At 29.4% G+C, this 13,025-nt stretch overlaps 3 protein-coding genes across 3 annotated transcripts; 1 reads left to right on the top strand and 2 right to left on the bottom strand.

Annotated features, from left to right (window-relative positions):
• Window positions 1-828: 828 nt before the first annotated feature.
• EIN_195950 (hypothetical protein) lies at window positions 829-1,545 on the bottom strand (the record flags this gene model as incomplete). Its single annotated transcript, XM_004255326.1, has 1 exon — window positions 829-1,545. One exon carries the CDS (start codon window positions 1,543-1,545, stop codon window positions 829-831), a length of 717 nt encoding a protein of 238 aa, XP_004255374.1.
• Window positions 1,546-2,777: 1,232 nt separating this feature from the next.
• On the top strand, window positions 2,778-6,790 carry EIN_195940 (bile salt export pump, putative; the record flags this gene model as incomplete). Its single annotated transcript, XM_004255325.1, has 3 exons — window positions 2,778-2,956; window positions 3,070-3,112; window positions 3,206-6,790. 3 exons carry the CDS (start codon window positions 2,778-2,780, stop codon window positions 6,788-6,790), a joined length of 3,807 nt encoding a protein of 1,268 aa, XP_004255373.1.
• Window positions 6,791-8,524: 1,734 nt separating this feature from the next.
• EIN_195930 (hypothetical protein) lies at window positions 8,525-9,745 on the bottom strand (the record flags this gene model as incomplete). Its single annotated transcript, XM_004255324.1, has 1 exon — window positions 8,525-9,745. One exon carries the CDS (start codon window positions 9,743-9,745, stop codon window positions 8,525-8,527), a length of 1,221 nt encoding a protein of 406 aa, XP_004255372.1.
• Window positions 9,746-13,025: the final 3,280 nt, after the last annotated feature.

Below are 13,025 nucleotides of genomic sequence, written 5' to 3'. Positions count from 1 at the left end.
AACGCGACAACTTTTTCGCATGACTGTATAATAAAAATAAAGTATACATAATTAGTAATATTATAATAATTTTATTTTAGTGTAGTTTTTTTATTATTTAAAAGTTTTACCCAGTTTAAATATTGTTTATAAAACAATTATAATTTTTACAAACATGTGATAATTATTAATTCAAAAATACACATCGATCTAAGTTTTAAAACAATTTATATATAATTATAAATTATATCATTACTATATTTAAAATAATAATATTTTTTAATAATTGGTGTAATACAAACTATGGATGTTTTTAAACAAAAATATTATTTAATTATGACATAATTATAATATGATAAGCTATAATCGTGAGTTTTTAAAAGCATTTGATTTTTATAACATATAATCATTTAAATAAATAATATGTTTATTCATAATCTTATTATTTTAACTTTATAATCAATAAATAATATTTACATTAAATCGAATTTAAAAAATGAAGTAAATAAATTACTCTAATTCCATTTGTTTTTTCGACCAAATGACAAATTCTGATTCTTCTGATACGGTAACACCATTTGCGTTATAATGTTTAATTACTGGAAAGTACCAGTCAAGTGATTTTCCCTCTCTATAATCATTATCATTTATGTTCTTCAGTGCTTTGAGTTCATCGAAGTTTTCGACTTTAATTTCTCTTGAGATGTTTAATGCAATGAGTGATGTCGGCAATTTTATAGTAGCCTCTTGACTGCATTTAATAGAAAAAGCTGTCAAACAAGTCAGAGAAGTTAAATCGGCGTCACAATAACTTTCCACGTCAAGATATCCTTTTTTTATTGCATATAATTAATTAGCAAGCTTTCCATTAGTATAAAAGATATTTTTCAAATCTCTTGCACTTATTTTAGGTGGGATGAGGAGGTACACGCCAGTTGTTTTGACTTCATTAGAACTAAAATAGAGATTTCTAATACCAACCATATTTCTCAAATTATCAAATTGGTTGTACACGTCATCGTCTCGAACTTCAAATTTCAAGTGTATTTTGATATCACCATGTTTTCTAATTTCGTTAATGGCCCGTTCAATGTATTTAACATTGGGGAAGTCAGTGATGTACTTTGCAATATAGATAAATGGAATTTTATTATTAAAATAAGCTCTTGTTATATTAGGCATTGGTTCTTTGGGTTTTTCAGACTTCAGGGTATAAAGGGTATCACACAATTTAAGTACTTTTTCATTGGTTATTTTAGGATCATCGTGGCTGTGTTGGATTATTCGGATATGATGCACTTTTGAAAGAGTTTCATCTGATAGTGTGTTTGCAGTTACTGGGTCTACTTGAAGAAGTTCTAACTTCGGGAAGTACTTTAAAATTCTTTTCACCGTTAAGTCTGACTTATCATCACTATATTCAGACCACGGGTTTGTGGATAAAGATTCAACCGCTTTACAACATTTGTAATTGATTTGGATAAAAGGTTCGACATCAGTTTGATGAATGTAATAAACTAAATTCTTTAAAGAAACTGTGGGAAAACGAACAACTGGTTTTGACATGACTAAATCAGAATAATTTACAAGTTTAAATTCATCAGAAGAAATTGTGTATTGGATTAAAAATACACTATAATTATTTTTAATGAAATTTGTGTTGTTTTATATAAATATTCGATTATATAATAACCAAATTTAATTACAAGTATTAATTATATAGTATGTGTAATGATGTGTAATTAACCATTGATTTTAAATAATTAAATATAAAAATAAGTTGTTATTTTATTTTATAATATCGTTAATATTAATAATTACACAATCTAACTTTTTGATAAAAATATTGATAATAAATTAAGAAAAATATAATAAACATATTTATATCAAATTTAGTATCTTTTGACATATTATTTTGTAAGTGTATTAAAACACTTATAATTATAAATTGTATTAATTATTTAGTATAATTATATTTTACATTAAAACACAAAGTAAAATAAATGCTATACTCATTTTATAATTATGTATTAATTTATTAAATTGTATGCAAATAATGAATTTATAATGAATTTATTGTTAGAATTTATTGAAATTAATATGATATTATTCAACAAAAATTAAAACTTTTTTATAAATAGATTATTCATTATTATTTTTATATGTTTCATATTATTTGTGATGATTGTATGTTTTTACTTTAAAACAAACCAATTATTTATAGCATAATTTATTATAATCAAATTATTAATTAATTTAAAATCAAAAGTAAAACAATCATTTTATTATTATAAAAAAATTGTAAACAATTTTTTCCTTTTTTTATAAATAATAACGTTTTTAATTCCTAAAATAGGTATTCAAATAATTTGTTTAATTGCTTTTTCAATCATCACTTGCATTCGAAACTTTAAGGGCGATCTTTTAGAAGTTTGCAATAATAAAGTAGTACAATTGTGATGTTTATTATTTTAAAAACGATGGATATTTCAAAGTATATTTAATAAAAAATCAAGAAAATAATATCTAATATGATTAATCACAATTAAACAAATGCAACTAAAGTTACATCATCAGTTCAAACTTTAATAAGTTCCAAATAACTTTTTTTTAAAACTCAGAACCAAAAATGAATAATTCACTTTTATTAATTAATAATATTTTAAAGGAAAAAATAAATAATTGGTTTTAATTTTACACTGATTTTGTTTATAAATAACGGTTTTTGAAAAACATAGCAAAGTTCAAATGATACCCGTCATTATATAAACTTGTTTTTATACCCTAAACACACAACAATGCAAGACAACAAACAGACGACACAAGAACCTGTTCAAAACGGTGAACTGCCACTTGATGATATGTCTAAATTAGAAGACACAAAGCCAAAAAAGATGATAAGCCACAAGAGACCGGTTCGGTATCCATTATTAAGCTCTTTAAGTACTCAAATTGGGTCGACTATATTTTGCTTTTTGTTGGGATTTTTGGTGGTTTAGCTGTTGGTATTCTTAACCCTCTAATTATCATGATTATGGGTGATGTATTTGACACATTCAATGTGTCTAGCGACAGTAGTCTGGACTTGAGTAATATGCCTTTGGAACAGCAAAACATTTTGAATCACGTAATTGTTTGTTGTTTTAAGAAATATACCTTTTTAAAAAAAAACTATATTATTTGAAAAATTATTTATTTGTATTATTAAAAATAAACTAATCAATAGTTTGACTCTGTTACATCATCAGTTAACACTTTAATTCTTCGGATGCTATACATCACGCTTGGAAGTACTTTTGGTAAGTTTTTGTACCGCTTCTGCTTTTTTATCCTTTCAGAAAGAATTGGCTTGAAGATCAGGAAGTTGTATTTCTCATCATTACTGCGTCAAGACTCCACATTTTATGATTCACAAGAAACTGGCACATTAACATCCCACATTTCAATTGATGTTCAAAATATTCAAAAAGGCATTTCTCAGAATTTTGGATTATTATTTGAAGCCATAGCCTCGCCGATAACAGGCTACGTAATTGGATTTGTCAAGTGTTGGGATCTTTCTCTTGTTATTCTGTCAATAGCTCCTTTTATGATATTGGGTACCATATTTATGGGGTCATCCACAAAAGTTACAAGGTCGAAAGGAGATGTCTATGATTCCAAAGCGGGTGCAATAGCCGAAGAGACATTAGGAAGTATTCGAACAGTCCAATCGTTTAATCAAGAAAAGGCATTTTCTGAAATTTATTCTCAAAATGTAAAGAGTGCACAAAAGTGGTTTGTCATTGGTGGGCATTTTCTTGGGATTGGAATGGGGTTTGTGATGTTCACCATTTTCTGCTCGATAACACTTGGGCTGTTCTATGGGACAGTTGTTCTTCGAGGGGATGGTGGAATGAAAAACGTGACAGCTGGAGCAATATTGGTTGTCTTTATGTCGAATGTCATATCCACAATGTCTCTCTCGAAAATCTCAATGCCAGCATCTGCACTTGCCATTTCACAAGCCTCTGCATATAAAATATATCAAATCATTGACAGAATACCTGATATAGACGCAACCAACACTGAAGGGTTGAAACCAAGTATGTGTGAAGGAAAGGTGAGATTTGAAGGGGTCAAATTTAACTACCCAACACGAGAAACAAAAAGTGTTTTGGATGGTCTTGATTTTGAAGTGAAACAAGGAGAAACGTGTGCATTTGTTGGTGCATCTGGTTGTGGAAAGAGTACAACAGTCCAGTTACTTCAAAGAAATTACGAAGTGACTGAAGGTTCAATTTATTTGGACGACAGAAATTTAAAGGAGTATAACATAAAGTGGCTCAGAGAGCAAATTGGAATAGTGATGCAAGAGCCAAGTCTCTTTGGGTTTTCAATCAGAGATAATATAACTCTTGGCGCAAAAGAAGACCAAAGTATCAGTGACGAAGAAGTTGTAGAAGCGGCTAAAACAGCGAATTGCCACGAATTTATCAGTGCGATGCCAGAGGGGTACAACACTGTTGTTGGTGATCGTGGGAGTCAGCTGTCTGGCGGACAAAAGCAGCGCATAGCAATCGCAAGAGCACTGATCAGAAACCCAAAAGTGTTGATACTTGACGAGGCAACAAGTGCACTCGACACACAAAGCGAAAAAGAGGTACAAAATGCACTTGAAAATGCAGCAAAAGGAAGAACAACAATCATCATCGCACATAGACTGTCCACAATCAAAAACGCAACAAAGATCTGCGTCTTTGAAAATGGTAAAATCATCGAAAGTGGAAGTCATGCAGAACTGATGGATTTGAAGGGAACTTACTATGAAATGGTGTGCAGACAACAAACAACTGTTGATGATACGAGTGAAATTGTTTCTGAAAATAAAACAAAAGAAGAACACAATGATACTACAATTAAAACGGACGAAGCAAGTGGCGAGCCATCTGATATTGAAAATCGACTACAAAAAGATATTGAAGACGAAAAGAAAAAGATGAAGAAATCGAACAAACGTGTCTTTTTGAGGACTTTCATTGACAGTTTGAAACATGAGTATGTCTTGACAATATTGTCAATGATTGGTGGCATTGGACAGGGTGCAATATTTCCATTTTATTCGATAAAGTTTATGGACATAATGATGGTCATGTTGAACATGGAACCTGGCGTTCAACCAAGTGATGACCAAAAGAAAGATATCAGAGTTGGATGTTTAACTATATTTGGTCTTGGGTGTGGCATCTTTTTGGCAATGTACTTTTTGTTTGGATTGTCATTCATATCTGGTGAAAAGTTGATATCTCGAATGCGCTCAAAACTGTATTCCAAACTTTTGATACAAAACATTGGCTATTTCGATTACAAAGAAAATGGAGTTGGGAAGGTAGTCACACGTCTTTCTTCAGACCCAACAAACATGAAAGGGATGGCCGGTCTCATTTCAAATGTCATGAGCATTGTCTCGTCTTTTGGGTTTGGTATTGGAATTGGGATTTATTATCAGTACAAAACTGGGCTGTGTTTATTTGCCATTGTCCCTTTGGCACTTTTAGTGATTTATTTAAATGGGAAATTGAATTCAGCACAATCATCACCGGCACTTACAGCGTATTTGGAGTCTTCTTCGACACTTGTTGAAGCAATTGAAAATGTCAGAACTGTACATTCGTTGTCAAAAGAAAAATATTTTTATACGAAATTTGAAGAACAATTAAAAGTGCCGAAAAGAAACATATTGAAATGGGCACCAATTCTCTCCTTTGTTGGTGCTGCAAACAATTTTATGCCAAATTCATTCAATTGCTATGGTATTTATATTGGGACTTTGATGATCAAAAAGTCGATTGAATTTAACACAAATACAACAGATTTTATGAACGACTTTGTTGTTCAATTTATAAACATGCAAAAGTCTATATTGTGTATATCAATGGTAGCTGGCGTCTTTGAGCAATTAGATGTGATTGTCCAAGACTTTGGAAAGGCCAAAAAATCTGCACGGGCTGTATTTAACACAATTGATAGAAAGCGGCCAATTGATATATCAAGTGAAGATGGCGAACAACCAAATGAAGTTAAAGGCGAAATAGAATTCAAACACACATTCTTTAGATATCCAACAAGACCAGAAAGGTGTGTATTGGATGATGTTTCTTTTAAGATCAAACATGGAGAAACGTATGCATTTGTTGGTGCATCTGGTTGTGGAAAGAGTACAACAGTCTCTTTGATTGAGAGATTTTATGATCCAACAGCTGGTGAAATATTATTAGACAACATCAACATCAAAAATTTGAATCTCGAGTTTTTGAGGAAGCAAATTGGGATGGTGAATCAAGAACACGTTTTATTCAACGAGAGCATTTTGGACAACATCAAACGAGGTAAAGGTGATGGTGATAATAATATCAGTGACGAAGAAGTTGTTGAAGCGGCTAAAACAGCGAATTGCCACGACTTTATCAGTGCAATGCCAGAGGGGTACAACACTGTAGTCGGTGATCGTGGGAGTCAGCTGTCTGGCGGACAAAAGCAGCGCATAGCAATCGCAAGAGCACTGATCAGAAACCCAAAGGTGTTGATACTTGACGAGGCAACAAGCGCACTCGACACACAAAGCGAAAAAGAGGTGCAAAACGCACTTGAAAATGCAGCAAAAGGAAGAACAACAATCATCATCGCACATAGACTGTCCACAATCAAAAACGCAACAAAGATCTGCGTCTTTGAAAATGGTAAAATCATCGAAAGTGGAAGTCATGCAGAACTGATGGATTTGAAGGGAACTTACTCGACTTTAGTGACTTCTCAGAAAGAGGAAATATAATTCTCTTTGGTGTTTGTCTGGTTGAAACAAAATATTATAAATATTTATAATTTATTTTAAACAAATAAAGTTCTTCAATTGATATTAAAATTATAAACAATTACACTTATTTTTGTTAGAGTCAGTCTTTCAAATATATATGGTCTCAAACTTTATCTGATGGAAAAAATAGCTTTAACTTTGTCTAAACATTGGGCATTAGGCAAAAAGTGAAAAAACCCGAAACAATTGAAATGATTGTTTTGTACTCCTTTTCGAAATATTCCAATATTTATTGTTTAAATGGTATTAAATAACGGTTAAAACCAGATAACTTTGAAAGACAGACTGTATAGTTTTTCAATAAAAATGATATAAATAATATTTAAAAAATATTCCTAAACAATTTAAAAGTCTAACAATAAATATTTGTATCTGAATCCACAATTAATCATTTTTAATTTATTTGTCAACAATTTAATATGTTTTTTTTTCTAAAATGTCGACTTACTAATCAATATCGTTTTAATGTAATGTAATGTAATGTAAAAAACAATTGAAAAAACTCAATTCTTTTAAATCACAACATTTTCATCAAATGCAGAACTTTCTAAATGTGTAACACTTTTTGGAATAACAACGGTTTTTAAGTCGCAATTTATAAATGCCATCTTATCAATTTCTTAAGTTTTTACGTTCAAAATGACCTCAATATGAGACACACCCACCAAATGTCCATTTTTGAGTTTTTTTACATTGCCTAATATTTTTTATTTAAAACCTTCTCGCATCAGAAAATGCATTCCATCCAATTGCCTCGACGGTTTCTGGTAGTTTTATTTCTTTCAACGACTTGCACTAACCAAAGCAAAGCATTTAAATCTCTTTCGATGTTTTTTTGAAAGCACAACTTTTGCAAGATTGATTCACAAAAAAAGCACCGATGACCGAGTCTTGTCACACTGTTTGGTATTTCTATTTCACTCAACGTTTTGTCACAACTAAAAAAACTCATACCCAAAACTTTTCACAAATCGAGGTATATTGTTGCTATTCACTTTTTGTTCGTCCTTATGGAAACAAACATTTAATATGATATTCTCCTATCCACTGTCATCAAAGAACGATTATAAGACACTTCATACCAAACCCTTAAATGATAAAAATGTGTTTTAAAGAGTCGTTATTTTGTTGTGTGTTTTTAAGACTATTTTCCTTTAATTTTTTTTGGAAGTGAATCTTTGACTATATCATAAAAATTGAAAAAGTCACCAGGTAGACTCCAGACGTCCAAAGTCTCAATGTTTGGAAAGGAAGTGATAATATCAGGAATAAGAGGTATCGGGTTGAAGTAAAACTTTAACATGTTTACTTTGTATTTTTGGTGCACTTTTTCGAGGTTTTCAAAATCGGAAATGTTACTAAAATATTGTGAGACAATCATTATATGAAATGGGTCGAATTTTGCCATACAATATGTTCAATACAATTTTGATTAATATAAATAATAATATTATTATTATTTAAACTATTAGATTGAGTTATTGATCAAATTGTTTGTTGTATTTTATTAAAATTGAAAATAATAATTTTTGGTGTTTTTAAAGTTAATAAAAGTTAACAAATTAAAAAATTTAATAAAAACAACACTTTTTTATCAATAAACCAGTAAAAAATAATAAAATTTGTTCGGTTTTATACAAAAAATATATTAAACAACAATTGTTTATTTTCAATTATAAAAAACACCAAAAATCACTTTTTAAGAATTGCAGTTGTTTTAGGAAACGAACCCTTTCTTAATTTAAGTGTTTTCGGTACTTCTATCCATTTCAAATTGTTACACTCGAAAAAACATTGTTTATCAATTGACTTGATACCTTCATTCAACTTCACATGACTCAAAGTGGAACACCCAAAGAAGCATCGTTTTTGTAATACATCAACTTTTTTTGGTATTTCTATTTCTTTTAAAGCTGTGCACCCTTCAAAAGCGGACTCTCCTATATACTCCACACTTTCAGGAATTATAATTTTATTCATATTAAAACACCTCATGAAACAACGGTCGCCAAGATAACGCGTCTGTTGACTCAATTTGATTGTTGTGAGAGAGTCACATCCATAAAAGCACTCATTATTGATTTCTTCGATTGACTTGGGAATATCAACTACACTCAAATTTTTACAAATACAGAACACTCCAGTGTTAAAATATTTCACGCCACATTCCACATGGACACTTTGAAATGAACACCCCTCAAAACACTTCACGCCCAAATGTGTGATATTCTTTGGTATTGTGAGTGCAGTCACATGCATGTTATACGCGAGACATGCATCCCCAAGACTTATAACACTGTCGGGTATTGTGAACGACGTCAATGCAAAACACACATCAAAACAATGACTTCCAAACTTTTTTAAATGTGTTGGAATATTTAATGTTACTAAATCCAAACACCCATTAAAACAACGATCGTCTATATATTCGACACTTTCAGGAATTTTTATAGAAGACACACCACAACACCTCTCAAAACACGATTGTGACAAGATTTTGACATTATCAGGAATTTCATTGCCAAAGCGATTTCGGTCTTTTTGTGTGTATGAGACACTTTTAAAAGTGAAGTTCTGATTTTTGAATAAAAAGTAATCTTCATAGTCAACTGGAAAATTGACGACAACGCGATAAAACGTCTTGAAAATATTTTGACTCAAAACGTCACGCGTGGAAAGACCAAGTCGCTGTGAAAGGTCAAACCAAAAGGGATCGGTTTGGTCATACAAATATAAAGTCTCGATGCGTGGAAAATATTTTTTAACTTTTGAGTTGTATGGAATTGGGTTGTAATGATACTTCAACATTGTGCCTTGATATTTTTTACACACAAATTCCAAATGAATGAAATCGTTCAATTCTGTAAAACACCGAGAAACCACCATTATGTGAAACCCATCCAATTGACTCATTTCTTATTGTTTTAAGTTCTTTTTTTGAACTAAAATGCTTTTGTTATTTGAAATATATTAAATTGTTTTAGAATTCATTTGAAAATGTATTATTGATTATAAAGTATAATTGAATAAGTAATAACATGAAAAAATTTTCAAATCGTTTTTATATTTATGTTTAAAATCAATTATATAAGGATGTCAAGTTTTTTATTATGAATTATTTCAAACAATAAAAAGACCCATTTAGTGAATCAATTAAATAAATTATAGTAATATAACCTATCAAACATATAGTTTTGACTGTTACTATTTTTGATTTTTAAACGAATAACTTAAATAATCGAATAGTGAAATTGGAACCAATTTCTCTTGCGAATATGGTGCTTAACATCGACTTAACAGTATCATTCTAAACATTTATAAATGTTTCTTAGAACACAATGATTTTTGTTTCCTTGTTACATATCAATCCGTTACATTTTCTTCGATATGTTCCTTTTTTTGCGAAGTACATCCCGAATTTAAACACGTACGAAGGCTCTATTATAGAAGCACAAAATGAAATTAAAAGAGACCCAATCAAACACATCACATATATTGATGGTTTATATATGATGATGATAATGATGTTTTGGTCACCCCATTTCATATTAAACCGGCTTTTGTTGACAATGTAGTTGCAAAGAAAATATCACAAAAAGACAATTTTTCTATTGTAGAATTTCTGAGTCTTCGCAAAATAGTTGTTGTTGGTCAATTTGATTTCAAGATACTTGAAACCTTTTTCAATTCACAACGACTGCAGAACCTCTACAACATTGTTATTTACACAAATACAATCACTCAAAAGTTATTGGCCGACATCTCTACATTCTTTTTGGACTATAATATATCTGTTGGTGTTGGAATTACAAGTGGTTTGGCAGTCACCGATAAAAACATATCTAATTTAAAAATAGTGCCACACGACCCGGACTTTGTCAAACAGTTTAAAATTGCTTCAAAAAAGTGTGAGACAGCCAAAAAAAATTATCAAAAAAGTCAACACTTTGAATGATATAAAATTCAAAGAAATAATCGATGAAATGAAAATCAAAAATGCAAGATTTTTGCAATTAGAAATGACTAACAACGATATTCAAGAGTTTGACTTTTTAGATGTCGTTTGTAAAGAATTGGAGTTAAAAGTCGAAAGTGGGAATACCATCAAAGTTTTCAATAAAACGAATATTTACAAAATAATAATAAAAAAAGGTGTTATAGATCTCAAAAACATTTGTATGAACAAATACATCAAAATACTTAAAATAGATGGAGAGGTACTTCTCGACAAAACTGAAAAGTCGTAATTGTTTTTTAAACCACCAAAACACTTTTTTGAGTTGTCACTGAACATCACAAACCCACAGAACGTCTTTTTTGATTTTTCCAACAAATATGGTCTTCTACAGAAAGTTTTGTTAACTTCAAAGAATAAATTCTACGACTTCGGTTATTTTGAACATATTGTGGAAATGGGTGTGACGTGTTAAGCACCGAATGAATGTTATATTAAACTTCCTCATCGCCACAAAAACAGACTGGACTATTACAGGTTCAAAAAATAAATTAAATCATACCACAGTCCCGAGTTGTTCCATTTCTTTCAACGACTTGCGCCCACTATTAAAACACTTAAATTTTCTTTAATGTTTTTGGAAGCACAACTTTAGTTAGATTGATACACAAAAAAACACCGATGACTGAGTATTGTCACACTGTTTGGTATTTTATTTCACTCAACGTTTTTCACAACTAAAAAACTCATACCCAAGACTTTTCACAAAGCGAGGAAATGTATTTTTGATCTTTGTAAATTGTTCATTTTCTGTTCGGCATTCAACAAATTTGGTAAAAAGATTTTTAGGCAAATTATTTCTAATACCCATAAAGTCATCACAATTGAAAATAATATAAAATATTATATTATTTTATTAAATATTTATTAAAATATTTATTTTTCAACAGTTAAGAGATATAATATATCTAATTCAAGCTAAAAAATTATAGTTTTTATACGACTATTTTAATTCGCCGAACATTAAGATTTGTGAAAATATGGCAAATTGTAATATTGTTGGAGGATAAAGGCGACCTTCGAGATTGTCACGACCCAAGTAATCCTAAAATCTTTTGGGTAGAATTAATTATTTTTTTGTAAATCGGCATTTTACTTTTCTCTCTACCAAATAACAAAAAAATATTTTTTAAAATTTCACATTTTTTTATTCTGAATTTACACATTGTTGGATTAGTTAAATAAAATCACCATTAAAATTCACAGATCTTTTTATCAATTTTCATAACAAAGTTATCTACTCAATCAAACGTTCAAATAAACAAAAAATCAAATATACAACAGTGTTGATACTATAATAATTCTCAAATTAATTATCCACTTAAATAATAGTTGTTTATAACATTAATTGTATTGATTGTAAATAATAACTTTTGTGCAATAACTATAATATACATTAAAACAAAAATAAACGATTATCATCAAGTTCATTGTGTAACTAAGTCGACGTACACAATTTTCGTTTTACAACTTTTGTTGATAATAACATGTAAGAGAGTTGTTATATACGATTATTTTTTTTAACTATCGTTTTCTTGTTAATTATGTAAAAACACATAATTAAACATATATACCTTTGTAACACCACAACAATTGTTATTGTATATAATAAAAACATGTATTGATTATTAGTTTCAATAATTTAATAACAACAGATGATATATCTTTTGTTATTTTAATAGTTTATTAAAATAACAACTATTTAATAGTTGTTATTTTAAGTTTAACTATTTAATAGTTAAATAGTTTTTTAAACTATTTAACCTTACAATGTCTGTAGAGTAATTAAAACACATGACTGGATGTAACCCATCCACTGGATACATGTATCTATTTTTTCTATCCACTGGACAAACCAGTTTCTATGCATGGCAAAAATTAAAATTATATAAATAGATTATTTGTTTTTTTGTAAACAAAATTTTATATTGTTATTGTTATTTTTATATGATTGTAATATCAAAAAAAATATTCAGATGTATAACAAACATTAAAACAATCGTAATTATAAATCAAAAATTCTCAAAGTACATCGTAGTATAAAAAACATTGTACATATTTAAAAAGGTAATTATATTAAATCAAGACATAATTACAAAAATTATAAAAAAATATCAAACTTATTAGATATCACAATCATAATTTCCACAACGTTGTATTTGTTTCAAAACCCAATTA

Source organism: Entamoeba invadens (genome assembly GCF_000330505.1).
Source record: "Entamoeba invadens IP1 unplaced genomic scaffold scaff_1105074724767, whole genome shotgun sequence".
Taxonomy (NCBI): Eukaryota; Evosea; order Mastigamoebida; family Endamoebidae; genus Entamoeba; species Entamoeba invadens.
The sequence above is the reverse complement of the archived record's forward strand: the minus strand, read 5'-3'. Positions and strand labels throughout refer to the sequence as shown.